This window comes from Poeciliopsis prolifica, unplaced genomic scaffold (assembly GCF_027474105.1).
Source record: "Poeciliopsis prolifica strain line A6 unplaced genomic scaffold, Auburn_PproV2 SCAFFOLD003, whole genome shotgun sequence".
NCBI classification, from domain to species: domain Eukaryota; kingdom Metazoa; phylum Chordata; class Actinopteri; order Cyprinodontiformes; family Poeciliidae; genus Poeciliopsis; species Poeciliopsis prolifica.
Genome location: NW_026562378.1, coordinates 16,747,077 through 16,769,182, shown reverse-complemented (window position 1 = coordinate 16,769,182; position 22,106 = coordinate 16,747,077). Strand labels below are relative to the sequence as shown.

General features: G+C 39.7%; 1 protein-coding gene and 1 long non-coding RNA gene across 4 annotated transcripts; one reads left to right on the top strand and one right to left on the bottom strand.

Annotated features, from left to right (window-relative positions):
- Positions 1-992: 992 nt before the first annotated feature.
- LOC129353057 (uncharacterized) lies at positions 993-3,765 on the bottom strand. Its single transcript, XR_008604974.1, has 3 exons — positions 2,571-3,765; positions 1,392-1,455; positions 993-1,263 (listed from the first exon to the last, which is right to left on the bottom strand). It is a non-coding gene; the product is annotated as an uncharacterized LOC129353057 (long non-coding RNA).
- Positions 2,124-21,803, top strand: LOC129353024 (alpha-1,3-galactosyltransferase 2-like). 3 transcript variants are annotated; one of them, XM_055022241.1, is made up of 7 exons: positions 9,038-9,117; positions 9,513-9,581; positions 12,968-13,044; positions 13,373-13,462; positions 18,477-18,572; positions 19,175-19,312; positions 20,644-21,803. In XM_055022241.1, coding segments are annotated over exons 3-7 (1,011 nt in total). In that variant the 5' UTR covers positions 9,038-9,117; positions 9,513-9,581; positions 12,968-13,042; the 3' UTR covers positions 21,329-21,803. The 3 variants fall into 3 exon arrangements, with proteins under 3 accessions (XP_054878219.1, XP_054878216.1, XP_054878225.1); XM_055022244.1 differs by lacking the exons at positions 9,038-9,117; positions 9,513-9,581 and adding an exon at positions 2,124-2,199; XM_055022250.1 differs by lacking the exon at positions 13,373-13,462.
- The last annotated feature ends 303 nt before the right edge of the window (positions 21,804-22,106 follow it).

The following is a 22,106-nucleotide window of genomic DNA, read 5'->3' as shown; positions in this document are numbered from 1 at the left end:
TGATATCTTATTCTGTTGTCAGATACAAACAGACGTTTATTTACACTCAGGAAGTGTTTTGATTGCACAACAAAGAACTTCTGAAAATTTTAGACACAATTCTTGAAATCTGTGTTAAAATTATACATGGAGGACAAAATAAATGTGCACGCGCATTAATATTTGGTTATGTTTCATAGCCGTCACAAAGTTGCTGCTGTTTTTCTTGTTGAACACTCTGTGACAGAGTTGGAAGAACTTGTTAAAATTGATTCGTTTTCCTTTTCAGTCCAAAAATATTCAGCAAGTTTGAAGTCAGATCCAGTCTAGAAGCTTAATATCATCCTGCTTTATTTGGGCCAAAATCAATTTGGAGATTTGGGTTTGGGGCAAGTATTCAGTGAAACGCTCAAACTGTGTCAGAGTTTCAGATTTCTAACTGGCTGTTTTCTGATGTGGGGAAATTGTTTGGGATGTTAAAACCAGGAACTAGTTAAAAATGAACTTATTGTAAATCTACATAAAAAGAACAATGAAGAGTGAACTGATGGCTTTTGGAGAAATGTTTTCAGCTGGACAAAGAATGAGATGCTTTGTTTAAAACAAACCCCTAATGACCAGCTGTAAGGCATGGTCTGACTTGCTGCCTATGCTACAGAGGCAATGCGCTAACTTCACTTTGAATCAACACCTGGACGGTTGGAACTTGGTAACAACAGAATAAGGAACCCAAATGCACATTAAAACTCTTTATGGATGGAATAAATCTGATTTTCCCTCAAGCTTATTGAAAAATATATAGAGCTTGTCTAAAACGCAGGTTCAAACAACCAATTTTAATGAGCTACTTCAGTAAGAGGAGTGGTCAAACCACCAGCCACACATAAGACTGGCCTTTTTAATGCTGGTTAATTAGAAAACGTAGGTGGGGATTTAAATGTATATATTTGAGTTATTTAAAACCTGAACAAATTAGAAAAATGAGTCAAGATTTAAATTAGATCTTGTATTCAAAATAATTGTTTTCAAATTCATTAACTGTCCGATCATTCCACCTCAGGAAAAGAAAAGATCAAAAAATCCTGAAAAAATGTAAAGTTCATACAACATTCATGTTGACAGGGATCAAAACCTTCCAGTAATCAACCTAAGCCTTCTCCTCCCAGTCCAGGTCAACCAGTGACATCTTACCGCTTCTTTTTTCATCAGACATCTGCTCAGAAGGGAGAAGGTATCAGAATCGGACCCACCCGTGGTATTGGGTTACCGGTGTCCCTCACCTTTCTGTTAAATAGATGGGGGATAACGTTTCAGTCTCCTAATCCCTTAACCATCACCCTCGAAACACTTTTATGCAAGTCAAGTGGAAGCAGTAAGAATTGGTTCCTGAAGTAGAAAACCAACAGATTTACCTTCATAAGTGGAGTGTTACAGCTTGATGATGGATGATGAAGATTATAGTCTGGAAATCTACTTCTACAGAAAGAGAACCAAGAAACCATAGCTTTGATCACCATATTGATATCTAACAGAAACATCATCACTTAAACTAAACAGTCCTAGTTTTTATTAGCTGAGAGGTGAGTGACTGTACATTTGCTTCTGCTTACATCTGTTAGTCTTGTCGAACTGTGATTAGACGAGAAAGGCTCGTCCAGCTTGAATTTGACCTCGGTCATTTTGAAGGCGCTCTGAGATCCTCCTCACGGTTCAAATTGAATCGTTCTCTTAGAAACCGTGAGAAGCATCACATCAGACAAAATACATGCCCTGCTAAAATGACTTGAATTCAGTTGATCTCATCGGCACTTTGGTGAAAACATACCCTTTTCAACAAAATGCCACTTTTCTGTTCTCTGAACTGAAGAACGATTTCAACCAAATAGCACAATTTCACAAAAAAAAAAAAAAAAACAACAAAATAAATAAAAGAAACAAAGCCAACACATGAGCAACAGAGGTCTAATAATAAAAATGTATTCCATAGATCAGTGGTCCGCAACCTGTTTATTACCGTGGATATGTAAAATATATTCAAAATAGTCTTGGCCCTTTCATCGCAGCCTGTGGGGTTTTTCCCTGTCAGCTTGTTCAATGTGACCGGGAGCCAATCAGAAAGCGCGGTGACGTAAGCGCTGAGGGGAATTCCGAACGGTTGGCCTGGCTACTGAGAGTCCGGCGGCCATCGGAGGTTATGTGTGGAAATGTTCGTCACTATCGGTAAAAGTCACTGTTACACATGTTTATTCAGTTAAATGTTAACTATGAACGTACAGAACTCGCCTCCAAATCATACAGCAAATAGAGCGGCGGCTGCCGCCATGTTTTATCCGACGACTTTTCTTTTTGTTTCGTCTTTTATCGCTTCAAATGATCCACAAACTATCACTGCTGCTCCTACGTCCTGTCTGATTGTTCTGAATTCACTGTGGTATGTTGATGGTTTCACTGGGGGGGAATGGCCGACAATCTTTAAATCGTGTGAACTAAAACTCACAGTCGCTATGGGAACGTTTACACATCCCTTCAAAATAAGATACAGATAAGATACAGATGCAAAAAACAAAAACAAACATTTTACTCTAACTCACGATAAGGACCAATGGGAGGCCTGAGCTTGTTTCTCCCATCTGGGAGCGATGAGAGACAAAGCCTGATGCACAGGCTGCCTGGTGTCTACGTGGAGAATGTTGATTGTTCTGTAGCGGGTATCCCGCCACTCCCCCTGGAATCACTTGGCTCCTCTGCATCGCTCGAAAACATCCTTGTAGGTGCATCAACTCACCCATGCAACACACAAGACACAGGAGACACCACCAACATCAACCGGCAACCACACTGCCCTGCTCTGCCCGAACACTCAGGAGGGAGAAGGGAGGAGGCTCCGCCTTTATTACTTAGCGTAACCTTCCGCTTAACAAAATAGTGCCAACATAAACACAGTAGTGGCAAACATCATAGTCAACACCCCCACTTGATGGTGCCACACATTCTAACCACAACGCTATTTTCCAAACATGTAAGAACAAAATTTTTCAATTTTGCCTTTTGTGGCAGACTTTGTGAACACATCTGCAACCATGTTTTCTGTTGGACAATAAACCAAAATAACTTTTCCATGTGAAACATTTGACCTTATGAAGTGGTATTTATTGTCCACGTGCTTGCTCCTCTGGCGATACACAGGGTTCTTTGCAAGGCGTATTGACCCTTGGTTATCTTCAAACACCTTTGCTGTGGTCCATGTCCCGTAGTAGTTGGGATAGGTAGAGCGCTTCTTGGATGGTAGCTGCCAATGCTACATACTCAGCCTCACATGTCGACAGTGAAACTGTTTGCTGTTTCTTTGTTTTCCATGAAACAATATCTCCACTTGGACTTAGGCTGAAGCAATAGCCTGTAGTGCTCTTCCTGTCAAGAACATCGTTGGCCCAATCGGCATCAGAGTATCCTATCAACTCTAATTTAGTGTTACACTTGTTATAACACAATTCATAGTCCTTAGTCCCTTGTAAGTACCTGTACACATGTTTCAAAGCTGTCAGGTGTTTTTCTCTGGGATCAGACATATGTTGTGACAGTCTGCTCACAATCCAGCTTATATCAGGTCTAGTACAGGTCATGATGTAGATGAGGCTGCCCAGCATTTCCCTGTATTTTCTCTGATCAGTTTGTTCTCCTTCTGGAACTAGATCACATTTGATTTCACTAGGTGTGGCTCTGGGTTTACACTCTGCCATACCAAACCTTTCCAGTATCTTCTCAATGTATCTGGACTGGTTCATTTTGATGAGACCTTCTTTTTGTGTGAAATCAATCCCGATGAAATGTGCGAGATTGCCAAGATCTTTCATTTTAAACATACTTTTCAGTTTATCTTTGATCTCTTTTAGACACATCTCATTGCTTGCAGCCACAACTATATTATCAACCCACACTAACAAAATCACTTTTCCTCTGTCAGAAAAATTTGTGTAGATACAATGGTCAGCTTGACTCTGTACAAACTTATTCGACATCAAGAACTCATGAAGCATCATATTCCAGTTCCTCCCAGATTGTTTGAGTCCATAGATAGATTTGTTCAACTTACACACAAGTTTTTCACCACTCTCTGATTTAACCTGGAAACCTTCAGGTTGGTCCATGTATATTTCATGGTCAATGGGTGCATGTAAGTATGCGGCCTTAACGTCCATCTGGTTCAGTGTAAGGTCATGTTGTGCAGCTAGTTGCATCAACACACGCAGTGACGTCACTTTTGCAGTTGGAGAAAATGTCTCTGAATAGTCAAGTCCTTCTACCTGGCTGTATCCCTTTGCTACATACCTAGCTTTATATGTCTCATTTCCTTTATCATCCTCCTTGAGAGCATATACCCACCTTCCCCCACTGTCGGTCTACCCTCTGGTAATGGTACAAGTGAGAAGGTGTTGTTCTCTTTAAATGAGATCATCTCATCTTTCATTGCCTTTTTCCACATTTCAGATTTTGGTGATGTTAAAGCCTCTCTATAGGTCTGTGGTAGCCCAACTGTAGCTCTGTAACAATAGTCAATGGACAAGTCAATGTTCTGCACTGCACATTCATAGTCCTCCAAGTATTTAGGTTTCTTTCTGACTCTACCTGTGGTACGTGGAGTCTGTGAGTCAGTAGTTGGACCTGTGTCCATTTTTGAGTCTTTCTCAATGTCTGTGACTGCCTATCCTGTTTCTTCATTCAGTGGTTGACTAGCTTGACTAGGTGTAACCACCCACTCTACGTAGTGTTCCTCTGGCTGGTCCCAGTCAGTCTGTGTCTGCCTCTCAGTCGTCCTCTTTTCTATGAAATGGATCAGTCTGTGTTTCTGAACCTTGTTTGTCTCTGGAAAATAAACCAAATAAGCAGGCGAATGACAATCAAAACCGACAAAAATTTCTGTTTTGCCCTTAGAATCAAGTTTCTTTCTGTTTTGTTCATACACCATACATTTGGAACCAAACTTTTTCATTTTTGACAGATCTGGCCTCTTTCATGTAAAAGGAAATAAGGTGTTTCCCCTGTTCTCTTACAGTAACACCTGTTCCTTATGACTGTAGCTGTCCTGGCTGCGTAAGGCCAAAGCTCTTTGGGTAAACCTGACTCAATCAGCATGCATCGGAGCATCTCAAATAATGTGCGCCAATTTCTCTCTGCGGTCCCATTTTGATGGGGAGAGTAAGGTGCTGACCTCTCATGCTTTATAGCATTGTTCCTCAACAAAGACTGGTACTCCTCTGACACAAACGTTCCTTCTTCACCAGTGGTACTATGCTTGTCCTCAGCATTAACAGTTCGTTGTCCTGTGTCTGTAACGGCGGCCATCTTGTTGCTGTTTTGCGAATTGTTCCCTCTGCGCTTTTTCTTCTTTGTTCCAGCAGTCTTTTGCCTTATGCCCTATTTTCTCACAAATAAAGCATTCACCGTTGAAATACTTCTTCTCTTTAATCTTAGGTTTAGACGCCTTGTAATCTGCAGCCATTACTTCGTCTGTTCGGGGCCTGTTACGGTAGCGCAGTGAGCATTCAAAGCTCCTCAGCCTCGCCTTGAACCCGTTGAAACTCAGCGTTTCCCTTGTCTGAGTGACATGCACCGAAAATGGGTTGTAATCATCCGTGAGATCTTTTAACACCATCGCCGTCAGGAGTGCATCACTTAGAGTCTCTTTAGCTCTGTTTAATGCGGCCACTATCTTTTCAACACGGCCGAGATAGTCTGCTAAAGCTTCCCCGTCAGCCATTAGCACATTGGTTAGCTCCGTGTGACAATTCGCGGTTTTTCTTCTGACTCAAAATGGCGTCTCAATATTTCTAGGCTTTTCTTGCCGTCATCTGGCGCTTCATAGAGGATTAGCATTAGCGTCTTGTCGTCCAAACAACCACACAGTTCGGCATACGCTAGTTCGTTTTTCCTACCGATCTCCGTAGCGTCTTGTACTTCAGCTCCCGTTGTGAGCTCCATTCCCAGGATAGCATCTTTTAGACCGATGGTTTTTAAGTATGCTAAAAACCTTGCTTCCCAGATGTGGTAGCGGCTTCGTCTCCGTCAATCTCTGCAAGCCCCTTCCGCGTACTGCCATACTCGGAACTTGCCTGGGCCCATAACCTGTTGATTGTTCTGTAGCAGGTATCCCGCCACTCCCCCTGGAATCACTTGGCTCCTCTGCACCGCTCGAAAACATCCTTGTAGGTGCATCAACTCACCCATGCAACACACAAAACACAGGAGACACCACCAACATCAACCGGCAACCACACTGCCCTGCTCTGCCCGAACACTCGGGAGGGAGAAGGGAGGAGGCTCCGCCTTTGTTACTTAGCGTAACCTTCCGCTTAACAAAATAGTGCCAACATAAACACAGTAGTGGCAAACATCATATTCAACAGAGAAGAAGTTTGAAGCTAGGTTGCCTCATTAACATCCGGTCACCACGTCATCACTTTCCGGTCCAGGATAAATCCATCCTCCTGTTGCTCTGGGCCTTTTACCTTTGCAAAGAAACTTTCCAAAGAATTTGATCTGTTTCTGACTCGCAGCACAACGTAACCGAGAGAATCCGGTTAAAGGATTTTCAAAATAAAAAATCCTCCGGACTCAAATAATATATAAAACGGAAATATTTAATTATTTCTTGCGGTCCGCGGCCCGATATCGGTCCGCGGCCCGGGGGTTGGGGACCACTGCAGTAAATGAGTAATTGACCAGGTTTGTGTGGTGGGACCGGTGTGGTTCAATAGAACTATTTTTAAGACAAAATTGTAATAATTTATCCCCAAAAAGTTTTCAAGGCACACAGGCCGCTACATATGAGGCTTGAGACAATCTCACTAATTTCAATAATTTTATTTATTACATCAGTCATGCTAATCAATAATACATTAAGTTAAAACCACTCACATTAAATAACAGTGACGGCTCAAGTCAAGGGTGGCAGTGCAGTTCAGGGTAGTGACCTAAATAAAAACACCAAAACTAAAGAAAATTGTGCAACAAATCAAGAGTACCACCACCCGGAAAGTCCACCACCAACACCACGAACTGGCCTTTCCTGTCAAGATAAAAGACATTCAAATTACATGAGTCATTTCATAATTGTCGTTTAGTCAACAATCAATCAGCAGCAATTGTCAATTAAGATCCGTCCTGGGATGCCACGCCACAGACGCCACTCAAGAGCGGCAGCAGAGTCCGTCCAAGCTGGTCGCCAGTCCGAACCAGCCAAGCTGGACAAGGGGCAGGACTCAGGTTCACGCTGACCACGACGGCTGGCAGAAAGCCAGCAACCAGAGCGACAGATGGACTGCCGACGGACAACCAAAATAACAGCGGACCATCAACCAGGAACCACAGGGCAACAGGCAAACGGCCGGCCAAGGACAAACAGCAGCGTCTATAGCAAACATAAGTGTTAAACATCAAATCTAAAAGCATGCAGGTAATGAGCTTTTCACTTACCACAAGCTCTATGTGTAGTGCCTCTGGCTGGGAGGAGGATCAGGCAATTTACACAGGCCACCTAGGTGTACAGTTAAAGCTAAGCGAAGGCTAGGCTAACAAACAGCAAGTATAGGAGAATCCTCTTACCAGAAGAAGGAGCGATCAACGTGCATCAGTCAAGCACACCTTAGTGTCAGACTGGCGCTGCACAGCAACAGAGGTCTAAACCGGAAACACATGTTGACCAGAGGGCCCCTTATATACAAACAGCGCCACCACCAATTAAATGCCAGCACTTGTGTGGTGCGTTCAAAACCTCCAGGGCATACTGCCACATTCGTTTAGTCACCAATCTTTCATAAATATAGATTTTTTACCACATAGTATGTGCAAAAAAGATATAATAATACAGGCAACTGTGTGGACAGCACAATTCTACGTAATTCTTTCTTCAGATGTCCTAAATTGTCATTTTGACTTCTTAAATTGTCATGACGGATGTGTCCCTTAAATGACGGATCCAGTGTCGTAATTTGAGATTTCTTGAAAGGAATTTTGACTGTAATTGAAGACATCTTGAATTATTATTCTTACTAGTCAGAATGTAAATTTAAATGACCATTCCAGATAGTCAGTGTAGTTGTGTCCAGTCAAGATGCATTTCTATTTTTCTAGAATGGAATTACGGACAGTGAGAGGAAACCGAATTTATGCTGAAACGGCTTGCCATACTCCATTATCATCCACGTTTATTTCCTTAAACATTGGCCGCTGTTACTTTACGGTTGTTGGGGAAAACGCTGAGCAAACTCTTTTATTCCTGAGCATGCGGGACTCTTTCTGGTCGTCTGCAGTTTACTCTGGAGATCACATGCAAGTCAGCATAACTGCCTAACCGCCTCAATTATTGTGTAATCGGATTGGAAAATATCCAATCCGATTAGACAATATACCGGGATTGGGTCATTCGGGCTGCAGTGTGAACTGGCCTAAAGTCACTCAAGCTAACCATCCTGAAGTGGCAACGTTATGGATTTAAGGGAAAACATCGGTGACATTTTATTTGAAGGTCTGCATAATGACCCTGGCATAAACATGAAGGAGCCTTCAAGACAGATCAGGAAATAATGACACTTTCAGCGCAACATTGGCACTTTTAATGGGTTTTTAATGCAAATTTTAGTCCGGCTTTGACCGAACAGTCATAAACATGTTCATAACCAGATGTCAGTTTTATGCAGATTCTTTCAAACAAAGTGTCGCCAAAACATCCATCTTTTTCTCATTATTCTCACATTCCACAATTATAATCTAATCTGGGTAATCTAACAGTTTTACATCTTCCTGTTCATTGTTTACAAGTCAAATAGTTGATGTCAATAATAATAATAATAATAATTCCGTATAAGAATTTTATGATGAAGTTTGATTAGAGACATTTCGCTTTCATTAAGTTCCTGATGGATGTGAAACACCCAGTGGAGCAGAAGCGACGATCCTCCTGACTCACCTGGTTGACCAAAGAGAAAACCTGCTCCCTTCACGTTGAAATGGAAAAACGCGTTTCTGAGGAACGAACCACGAAAATCCATCGTTTCTGTTCCCTCCCTGCCCAACAACAAAACAAAGTCAAATGACTTTCTGACAGCCTGCAGGGTGTTGGTCATTATCTGATGCTTTCAGGTGCGGTGATACTTTAGGAATTTTTAAAATCTTTTTTAAGGCTACAGTGTTTTATAAATAGCCTAGAACAAATATTGAACTAGTACATTTACATTCATTATTATTATTATACATTTTGATATAACACACTATATATATATATATATATATATATATATATATATATCAATATTATTATAATGTGATATATTCTATATCAAATTACTGTATAATAATAATACATTCATAATTTTATTATTATTATCATTGTCATTATTTTTGAAAATAAAGAAAACAATGCATATTAATCAACATGAATTGCGTAAATGGGGCGCTGGCTGTGTGAAGCCAACCCCCTTTTCAAAGTAAAGGCCTTCTTGAAAAGGGAGTGACATGCAAATTACTATATTGTACAGACAACCTTGTGCAAACACATACGGTGGAGCCATATGCGCCGCGGGGTTTAACACAAAAGACACCTCCAGGTAGGCTAAATATTTATTACAATGTTGTGTAGGACTGAATCTTGGAGTTTATTTTCTATTATTATTATTATAATCTGTCCATCTTCTGTCTAAACTTTAGCGCAAAATTAAAAGTTATTAATCAGAAAAATCGATCAATAGGAAACAAACTTGTGTGTGTCATTTTGTCCCTGTCAGAAAAAGTTTCAGTCAAGACGTGCAGAAACGACGCGTCGCAAAATCCCCGACTGATTTTTCTTTATTTACATTTTGGTCAGACTCTGACGATGTTCACTGGGTTTCAAATACATTTCACAGGAATCTGGAAATTGTGGAATACCGAATAAATCTTTGCAGTTTTATTAAGAATAAATGAGTCAAAATCTGCATTTTGACTCATTTATTGTTTGAAAAATGGAGCCGCAGCCTGCAGGGTGTTGACGCGAAGACTGCATAGTATGCAGTCTTCTCGTCTGATTCCCAGTTTGATTCAAGTCTGAACATGACTTGTTTTTGACATACAGCGATGCCTGAATCCGGATTATATAGCAGATGGTTTTTAATGTTTATTCCCACTTTCTGCCCACCAAAAGCAGGAAAGATACAGGCGCACTTACATAGACTGGCTTAGATGAAGATAATGAAAATATAAGTAGCAAGAAAAGACACTAAATAGAAAAGCCGACAGTGACACATTTAAAGGGAATTTGGGTGATTTTCCACGCAATTATGGCAAGAGCCTTTAATTCTGCAGGCAAAATCTACTGTTTCTATTTAGAACAGCAGTGGATGTTTACATTTTGTATGCAGAATTCAAATAACTTGCCATACTTCTCTGCAAAATCATTAATCTATTTGTTTTTCTTTTGAAGATAATGTTACAAAAGCTACTCAATCAGAAAAAAAAACTATTTTGAAGATGATTGATGTTTTTTTCTCTGGTTGAGCAGTTATTGCAACATCCTCATAAAAAAAAAGATCAAGCAACAATGACTAGCCTATTTATACTTCTCTGATTTTGCAGAGAAGTATGGAAAGTTATTTTAATTTTGCACACAAAATTAAAATATGTTGCTTTTATTTTGGAAATGTTGGTTTGTCCAGCCTTTTGAGTATTTGTTAACTACATCTTGCAATTTACAACATTGAAAGGTGCTTTTATAAACTGACTATCTGCTGTGCAAGTGTGCCAAAGTGACAAGCTTTACACAGTCAGACCAAAGATATTCAAAGTGTGCAGAACATCTTCACATTAATTTCCATATTATTGTAGACCTCTGTACAGAGCAATTCCTTTTTGGACAGATGCTACACATGCATTAATTCCTCACGTCTTTGCAGCTTTTGTTATTATTTCTCATGATTTTGATTTGAAGGATGGCAGCTTGGTGCCAGACTGTTTCAGCGATATGAAGCATGTTTTACTGTTCCACCTTTCACAACCAAGTTCAAAACCAGCCATGGTTTCAGCAGGACTAAAAATGGTGCTCTATATGTCGTTTGTGGTTTGTTGAAGATCTACACGCTTTCAGATCAGACACGATCTTTACTCTTCGCTCAGACCGGTACCGTTTTAAAACGACAACTTCATCTATGCTCAGCTCTATAGGGGAAGCTGTGAAAAACGAACCATTTCATTTTTCATCTTGTTTGTGATTCAACCCTGCTCATGGAAATAGATATCACAAATTAAATACAATCGAATATTTTAAACTATTTATTAACAAGTCTTCCTATATGAATTGACACAACTGTTAACCTTACTAGAAAAACTGAAAGCTATTTTTAGAAGAAAGCCCCCATTTCTTTTTTTTTACCCAACGATTTACGGATGGATAAGTGATAGCATCATGCAGTGGGATGAAATCAGAACTAAATTTAGCTGGAACTAACGAAACTTCAAACTGACGTTCATTGAGGCTCTGCAGGAAGCAACTTCAGCTATCTTGCAGCATTGCTACAAAGTTCTGTAAAAATGACAGCTCTGTTATCAAGATCGTTAGTTATATTGAACTAAAGATCTTGTTCAGACATGGAAGGAAAAAGATTCATGCATTTTTGATGAAACTAAACGGCTTAGCACCTCGTGGTTTGTACTAACGTCTCATCCTGTTGGTTTTATATGTTTCCTTGAATTCCTAAATAGACTTATTGGCCTTATTTCCCCAAATACTTATTTCTTACACTTGTCCCCACCATGGGGCTGCATCATCCAAATCTTCATTCCTTTACCGCACTGAGACATTATCTTACTGTTAATTCTTCTAATTTAAAGTTTGAGGAGTTCTGTCCAATCTCAGGTATTTTGACAATCAATGCAACCATGCATAAAGTACATAAATGTGATGCATGAATTTGAATAATTCTGTCATTATTATATACTGAAGAGGACACAGGAAAAAATAAAAAAGACTATTTGCATCAGGTTATTTGCACATCCAAAGTCAAACGTGAGCCGCATTTAGCTTTGACTGCTGTCTTCTACTATTTTAGTCAGACATCGCAAATAAGCGAGTGGAGCGAGTTTTAGATTTTGAATCTAAATGTGAGTTTGTGGAAGATAAACTTACAGTATTAAGTTGTGTTGACATTTTATTCATTTTGTGAAACCCCCAAGAGTTTGATAAACTAGAGTTTTTATGTTAAAATTTAAAAAAACAAAGAAGAAAAAGACAGGAGCGGAAACTATTTCCCAGAATGCTTAGAGTTTGGTAAACTCACAATGAAAACATTTAGTCTCTTGTAAATCAACTTCTTGAACGTTAATTTCCGAGTTAAAAACAAGACAATTTTCTTGTTGATTTAAATGACATTTTCAAGGTGGACTTTAATTTTCAAGTTAAACCACCTTCAGATGTTTTACACTGCACAATTTCTGCAGTATTCATTTCAATGAGCATTTTGTCTTTCAATGTCGGGTTGCTTAGAAAAGAACCCGAAGTAAAACATTTGGTTAAATCTACAATCTATAGTTAGTTCGGTTGCGTCACTGCATTACCCATGATGCACTTCTCCTTCTGAAGTTTTCCTAGAACCTTTCTATCTTTCCATGAATTGAGTTGTCCTTTTTTAATTAAATCCTTTTAAAGACAACCATGCAAAGCACTGACTCAACCACCCAAACCACTCAATGTAAACATTGTCTTGTTTCACAACAGCTACGATTTCTTCCACTGTTTTTTTTCTTCTTGTTGTGCAACCTGAAAATATCCTAACAGCTTAAATGGGATTTTCCCTCTTTTAAACGTATAAATCGGAAACTTTAATTGATAAAAATGTGTTGGTATTATTATTCATTATTAATATTAAATTAATCATATTTGTGAATCCAGGATAAATGTCTTAGTTACCTTTTTTGTTAGAAATATTGAATGAACTTCAGCCCTCACAGAATATTTCTCTTCCAGTATTTTGGTGCCATAATCCACGGTTGCCATCACCTTCAGCCTTTTTCCTTTGGTGAAGTCAGCAAACAACCAACAATGTGGGTATATGTCTCTCTGTCATTATCTACCTTAAAATATATGACCAAAGTTTACTGATACCAGTTAAAGTGCCACTGCAACACAATCAGACAATCAAATCCAGACGATAGACTCCCAGTTAAGAGCCATGATTTAACCACCTATCCTAACTTAACCAGCTGAGTTTCTGCAGCATTTTGTCTTTTTCCCTTAAACAGATGGATTTTAAAAATTAAAAAAGTAATTTGTTACATCAACAGACGTGTGCAAACTTTTTATAGCCACTGTTTATTTCTTTTTTGGGGGTTTTGACACTGTCTGGGGCTTTGACGTCTTTTCTCGCCACAGGGGCCTTGAGAGGTCAAAGACAATTTTGAAATTCCTGTTTTTTTTCTCGATTGCAACGTCCATCATGTTCTTTGCACCTACATCAGTTCGGTGAGTTATTAAATAATTAAAATGGTGTTAAGAGACCTGTTGGAACATGTTCTCATCTTAACCTGTCTTTAAGTTATCTTGTGTTATGTGTTCATGTTTACTGATTTTACTTTGTAAGGTACAGCTTTATGTTCTATATCCTGTCATTCTGTTTATGTGCATGTTGTACTGTTGTTGTCCACTGGGGCAGTGAGAGCGAGATTTTTATATATATGTAGCACTGTTCTAAAAAGAATTAGACGAAGAAAAGTTTTCTCTGTGCCTGACCGTTCCACAAATAAAAGAACACAGCTATCTAAGAAAAGAAGTGTGGTTCATTGTGATGATGAGTGCAGATCAAGAAAACACAAACGCAGCAGGTTATGGGCCCAGACACCGCACGGGAAGACCATGGGACAGACTAGTTTTCAACGGAGACGAAAACAACTACTAGCTTTGGGAGGTAAAGTTCCTAGCTTACTTAAGAACGCTGGGCTTAAAAGACACCATCCTTTCTACCGCGGACCCGGACGAAGAGAAAAACGCGGAATGTTACGCGGAACTAATCCAGGTCCTCGATGATAAGAGCCTGTCGTTGGTGATGAGAGATGCCGCCGACGATGGAAGGAAAGCTCTGCAGATATTGCGCGGCCATTACGCCAGCCAGGTAAGCCCAGGATCATCACCCTTTACACAGAGCTCACGTCCCTATCAAAAGAACCCGGCGAAACTGTGACAGACTATGTTTTACGTGCTGAAAAAACAATAACGTCTGAGAAATGCAAAAGAAGTCATTAGTGACGGACTATAATAATAGCAATGATTCTGAAGGGTCTCCCGGAATCATACAAGCCTTTTGTTGTTCACAAACACAGAGCAGTGAAGACTTGACGTTCACTCAGTTTAAGAGCAGACTTCGAAGCTATGAAGAAACAGAAAAGTTTGAAAGCAAAGCGAAGTCAGGTAATGTAATGAAAGTGGACATGAGACAGTAAACTGCTACAACTGTGGCCAGCGCGGGCACATGGCGAGAGACTGCCGCCAAAAGACCGCGCCAAAATGGTGCAGCTACCACAGAAGTACATGCAAAAGAAGATCAAAACGGAAGGATGATGCCAAGCAGACTTCAGACATGCAGGACAGCCATGAGGAGGACCAGACCATGGTATTCAAAGTCAGCCAGAATCTTCTACCTGACATCAAGCTTAATGGAATAATGGTGGACTGTGGAGCCACATCACACATCATCACTGATGAAGAGTTGTTCATAAGAACTGACAAGACTTTTGATCTGGGTAGACACTACATGGAACTGGCCGATGGAAAGAAGATGAACAACGTTGCACTGAAGCGTGGCGATGCACAGATTGAACTGTTGAACTCAAAAGGGAGGTATGTTAAAGTTACTCTGAAAAATGCTTTACTCATCCCATCCTACCCACAGAGCATATTTTCTGTGATGTCAGCTACAGCTCATGGAGCCAGTGTAACATTCACAGATGGGAAGAATGTACTGATGAGTAGAGATGGTATTGTATTCCCTATTGAGGCACATGAGAAACTGTATTACCTAAGGATGAAAAGCAATAATGAAGGATGCATTGAGGAAAACTTAAAAGACATGATGAATAGAGATAAAGTGAAGCTAGCTTGTGATTTGAAGACATGGCATGAAATATTGGGACACTGTAACATGGATGATGTTATGAAATTACAAAATGTGGTAGAGGGAATGAAAGTCACTGACAACAGTAAAATGGAGTGTAACATCTGTACTGAAGGAAAATTTATCAACAGCAGAAACAAGGAGTCAGATGTTAAAACGAGCAAGCCACTAGAGTTGGTTCACACTGACCTATCAGGACCTATTGATCCTATAGGTTTAGAAGGACACAGGTATACTATTTCCTTTACTGATGACTTCTCAGGATCCATTGCAGTCTATTTTCTGAAAAACAAAAGTGACGTGACTAAAGCAACAAAGCAGTTTCTGGCAGACTGTGCACCCTATGGTAATGTTAAATGCTTTAGGTCAGACAATGGTACCGAATACACATGTAATGATTTTCAAACGCTACTCAGAGATAAAGGCATTAGACATGAAACGTCGTCGCCGTACTCCCCACACCAAAACGGAAAAGCAGAGAGGCAGTGGAGAACGCTCTTTGAAATGGGAAGGTGTATGTTGTCAGAAAAGGGCTTACCTAAAGAACTGTGGCCATATGCTATTCAGTGTGCTGCACACATTCGCAACAGATGTTATAGTAACAGAACCAAAAACACCCCATATTTCTTGATGACGGGAAGAAAGCCCAATCTTTCGAACATGTGGGTATTTGGATCAGAGTGGTACGCGTACAACAACCACCACAAGAAACTAGACTCAAGAAGTGAAAAGGGACTGTTTTTAGGGTACAGCAAAAACAGCCCAGCTTATTTGGTGTACCACCCACAGGTGAGAAAAGTTTCCAGACACAGGCTAGTGAAGTTCATAAAAGAAAATGGTGTTGACCAACAGACACAGACAGATGCCTGGGATCTAGGAATCCAGAACCACAGATACCTCATGCAGACAGATAGACATGAGGTAACACCCTTAACCCAAAATGTCACCCCAAGTGAACAAGAGGACTTTAGTCTTCAGGAAACTCAAAATGCAGAGTTTTCAGACTATCTCACTGGGTCTGAAATTGTTAGTGATCAAACTCAAACAAAGCGAAGCAATCGTTATCCAGAAAGAGAGAAAAGACTCCCAAAATACCTGAAAGACTACCAATTAGATCCTAAAACAAGAGATGCAACACAAATAACTGTTGATCATTGTTATAGGGCCGTTTTTGGTATACCTCAAACATTCAGCGAGGCTCAGAAGTCACCACAGTCAGAAAAGTGGAGACTGGCAATGAGGGACGAAATTGACTCGCTTAAAGAAAACGAAACATTTGAACTGAGCATCCTACCAGAGGGTAGAAACACTGTTGGAGGGAAGTGGGTATATTCACGCAAAGAAAATGAAGGAAAAGAGATTTTCAAAGCTCGGTATGTAGCAAAAGGCTACAGCCAAACAGAAGGTATAGACTACCATGAAACTTTTGCTCCAACAGCTAACATAACATCAGTCGTGCATTGAGGCAGATAGCAGTTCAGAACAACCTTAAAGTACATCAGATGGATGTCAAAACAGCTTATCTGCATGCACCAATTGAGGAAGAAATTTACTTGGAACAGCCTGAGGGGTTTGAACAGCAAACAGAAACAGGACAGAAATGTGTGTATAAATTAAAGAAATCCCTGTATGGATTAAAACAATCAGGGAGAAATTGGTACAAACTCTTAAATGATCATCTTGAACAAAACAACTTTGAAAGGAACCCAGTTGATCATTGTGTGTACAGAAAACAAACAGAGAATGACACGGTTATCGTGCTCATCTGGGTGGATGACTTGATCATTGCTGCTAGCAGCATTGAAGTTTTGGACAGTTTCAAAGAAACTATGAAATTAAAGTTTAGCATGAAGGATTTAGGCAAAATATCACAGTTTCTAGGCATACATTTTGAACAAAAAGAGGATGAAATAAAAATGAGCCAAAAGAAGTACATCCTAAAAATGTTGGAAAAATATGGAATGTTGGACTGCAAACCAAGATCCACCCCATGCGAACCAAGACTTGATCACAAGAAAAATCATGAGTCTGAGGAAACGAAAGTAATGAATCCTACAAACTATCGTGAGATAGTAGGTAGTCTGATTTATGCCATGACTTGTACCAGACCAGACATCAGTTGGATCGTGAGCAAACTTTCACAGACATTAGCTAAACCTATGACAGAGGATTTAGTGAATGCTAAACATGTTCTAAGATATCTAAAAGGTACTTGTGACTATGAACTAAGTTTCAAGAAAAACAATGACAACTTGAACCTTATAGCCTACAGTGACTCTGACTGGGGATCCTCAGTAGAGGACAGGCGCAGCACCACAGGTTATTGTTTCAGTTTAACGCCACAGGGTCCAGCCATTTCCTGGAAGTCCAAGAAACAACCAACTGTGGCTCTTTCCACATGTGAGGCTGAGTACATTGGGTTAACAGCTACTACACAAGAAAGTCTATACTTGAGTCAACTCTTAAATGGTATGGATAACAAGAAATACAACTGTACAACACTTCATGGTGATAACCAAGGGGCCATTGCATTGTGTAAGAACCCTGTGAATAGACAGCGATCCAAACACATTGATGTGAAGTATCATTTTATACGCAATGCACTGAGAGAAGGCAAAATCAATGTGAGGTACTGTCCATCTGAAAAGATGTTTGCTGACATCTTAACCAAACCTGCATCAAAAGCAAAACTGCTGAAATTTAAAGAATGGTTTTTTGGAAACCAAATATTTGAAGGTAAAGAAGATGAGAACAAGGGGGGGTGTTGGAACATGTTCTCATCTTAACCTGTCTTTAAGTTATCTTGTGTTATGTGTTCATGTTTACTGATTTTACTTTGTAAGGTACAGCTTTATGTTCTATATCCTGTCATTCTGTTTATGTGCATGTTGTACTGTTGTTGTCCACTGGGGCAGTGAGAGCGAGTTTATATATATGTAGCACTGTTCTAAAAAGAATTAGACGAAGAAAAGTTTTCTCTGTGCCTGACTGTTCCACAAATAAAAGAACACAGCTATCTAAGAAAAGAAGTGTGGTTCATTGTGATGATGAGTGCAGATCAAGAAAACACAAACGCAACAAGACCTGACTAATATGTCAGGTCTGTACTGGAAACTAACAATATTACTCGTGAAGGTCAAACGTTTCATTGAGACCATTTTGTTTTGCATCACATAATAAAGGTAAAACTAAAATCCTAGACTAGATTTTCACCAATCAAGCCACAGAGATTAGATTCAGACTCAGTGAAAACTAAGAACTCCCATCTTTTTCTGCCTATAAGCACATCAGCTAACAACATGTAATCTCACACATTGCATCAGTATTAGTTCAAAATTAAAAGAAAAAACGCATTTTCTCTGATTTCAGATTCTTGATTGGATTCATTCCGATGGACAAATGCACTTTGGAAAGAGCAGAAATGTTGACTTCAGGTAACAGTGCAGACGCAAGCCTCGATCTTTGGTAAGACATCTAAACCTCAAGTTCTGCACATGACAGATTTCATGAAACAAGCATTTCTCAACTGCAATTTCCAACCACTAAGTTCCAACCACACAGATTGTTGTTGCTGCAATCTACACATAAATGGCCTACTCATTCAATTTCTTAAGTTTTACAGTTAGTAGGCCATTTGTGTGTAGAATACCAATTAAAGAAGCTAAATTAACAACTAGGCATATAACATTACATACATTTGTTGAGAACACCATCGTTTTTGAAAGATATTTGGCCTTTTTGTAGATATTTAATTTAACTGCTCAAGTGGCAGTGAAAACCAAAACATTATCTTCAGAAAACACATCTCAACACTTTATGAGCTTATCATAAGTTATCTAACGACGATCGAACAGTTGCTCCACTGTACAGACTAAAAATGAGAAACATTCAAAACAATTGCATCCAACCAAATTCAACCCCACACCCGATAGCAAAAGACGAGAAGCAGTTTGCAAAGAGCCCTAAATGTCCCTACAGGACCCATGAACTTCAGCTACCTTTACATATGTTTTTTTTTTGGGTTTGTTTTGTTTTTGTATAAACTTCAAGATCCTCCATCGTTTCAGGTCTCGGAATGATGTGCAAACATGCACTTCCTGGAAGGCTCCCATCATCTGGGAGGGAATGTTTAATCCCAGTCACTACGACCAGATACACAGAAACGAAGGATCTTCTGTCGCCTTGACTGTGTTTGCAGTCGGCAGGTTGGTTTTCAAATGAGTCGTCATCATGATGTCAGACAAGGCGGAACAAAACATAATGTAGAGATTTTATATCAGTCAACATTGACAATTATTGATTGGAATTAATTTTTTGTTCTAAATATTTGAAATACTTCCACACTGGCAACTAAAGAGCCAGTGAGTTCAGGGCTTCCCAAAGAGCATTAAACTCTGGCTGGGGATGGACTTTGGAAACCCACAGAAAATGCTACAAAATAATAATAAAACCAATAATTACCACATTTATTCATACGACGCTGCCTCTTGCTAATTTTAGATGAAACTTTTAGTTGTCAGACATGACTTTCATACCAGATGCGACAAATGTTTGTCACAATCCTCTTTTGATTATATGTAAAGATGTAATATTTTATATTTATCACATCGAATGTAATTTTATTCCCCCAGTTCTTCTGTGCTTTGCGGCAGTGTTTTCCACAGCTGGACAGTTCCGTTGGTCTTTTTTCTGTCGGTAGCTTTTCCATCAGAAAATTAAACAACACGTAAAGCAATTATTTCAGATTATGTTTTATTTAGAAACTGATTGAATAACAAAAACCAAAAATCATGATGAAAAATTAAAGATTTCAAATTGTATGGGATTTATTTGCAGTTTTGTTTCATTGTTGTCCCCCACCCTGGAAAAATACTGCACTCAGTTGATTGATGCTACCAAACAACATGTCATGAGAAGTGGGTTGCCTGAAACCTTTTATCCCACAAAGCTTTATTGTTCTGGATCAGAGTGAATACTCAAGTCTGAACAAGCACCGATCCGCTCCAGTGAAATTCCCAAGTGCTTTTTTTCCCCTGGCAAATAAACCATGCTATGTCCTGACAAAAATATGCTCAAAATATTTCTGATGCATTAAATTTCTCTTTCTCATATCCGGTTTAACTTCACAGTCTGGTTCCTGCATTTGTCCTGTTTGGGACCAGTGGATATTCTTGCATTTTAATTGACTTGCTGTGAACTTTCTGGATTGTCTGTCTGTTTAAATAAGTCACTGAAGTAGCAGGTCTAAACACGTGCAGGTGTGAAACGATGCGACTTTGAAGAAAAACAGACAGAACTAAAAATACAGTATAACGTTTACAAACATGCAAACAAACAAAATACTAAATTAAATTTAATCACCAGGCTCCTAAACATATTAATAATGAATTCGTACCAACACATTTTTTGCACACATTGGTTTAAATGGCCACTGGTTTTATGGCAATATTATGTACTGATTGCCTGGTCCTAATGTTACATCACATTCTGGTTTCCACCACAGGAAAACAAGAGGCTGACATCTTTGTTTCTGCAGGTACCTGGATGCCTACCTGGAGGCTTTCCTGACCTCATCAGAGCAACACTTCATGTCGGGTTTGCCCGTGTCGTACTACGTGTTTACGGACACGCCTGAGAAAGTGCCAAACATCAAGCTTGCCCCCAACCGGCGCCTGACAGTAGTCAAAGTGGAGAGACAGGCGCGGTGGCAGGACATCTCCATGATGAGGATGAAGGCGATATCAGACGTCATCGAGTCGGATATCCGCCACCACGCCACGCACGTCTTCTGCTTTGACGTCGATCAAGTGTTCACTGGCAGATTTGGCCCCGAAGCTCTGGGAGACTCAGTGGCTCTGCTTCACGCCCACTACTATCACCTCCCCAAGAGGCTGCTCACCTACGACCGCAACCCAAAATCCAAGGCGTTCATGAAAACTGGGGACTTCTACTACCACGCTGCCGTCTTCGGAGGCTCCTGGAGGAGCGTGAAGGCGCTGACGGAGGCCTGCGACCGCAGCATCAAGGCGGACAAAGAGAACGGAGTGGAGGCCTTGTGGCACGACGAGAGTCATTTGAACAAGTACTTCTGGCTTCACAAGCCCAGCAGGATTCTCTCTCCAGAGTTCTGCTGGGACACCAGGATCGGCTACAGGAGAGACATTGAGGTGTATCGGCTGCTGTGGGCACCCAAAGACTACGCTAACCTCAGGACGTCATAGATGACTCTGATTCATTTCACTTTCAAACTCAGAAATATTAAATAGTAAATCTCACTGAGATCAAAGACCTCTACTGACATTCGCAGTTTTTTTTTCCTCATCTGTTAGACTGAAATTGTTTCTGCTTTTACTACAATTTTTTTAGTTTGCAAGATTAGGGATTAAAAATTTTTTTAGTAAAACTCTTGATAGGTTATGGAGGATCATGTGACAATGGATTTTTTAAAAACTATTCAATTTCATGGAATATTTAATGTTTTATTATTGTGATTATTTGTTGGAAGTTAAATTGTTTTGTACTGCAGCTCAACTCAGGTAGCTGAACTTTTGCACTGAAACCTCAAAACATGTACTGAAGTCAGCATCACACTTTTGTCTTTATGGAACTTTTGAACTTTATCAATTTTCTGTCTAAGATTAAATTACATGAATTCAAATATAATATTTGCAGTGAATAAAATATGGCACAATTTTATCTTTTCTTTGCTGTTTTTGAAAAAGCATACATATAGAAGTGCAGGAAGTGCTCAAAGAAAAAGAAATAAAAAGAGGTCACAACCTCTTGTTGAGGTTGTGAAAGAAAAAAAGGTAAGTGAACTAAAAAGTGGACTATTCAGTTTTTTTTTTCCTTTTTTTTTGCTTGTGGTTTCAGCAAAAAATCAAACAAAAAAAGACCACAGAGGAATTTTTTCTTTTCCTGCTGTCACATAGTTAATCAATATCAGATGGCAGCGTTAAGTTTTTCAGCTCAGTTCTTCTTTCTTGTTAAAGATTAACC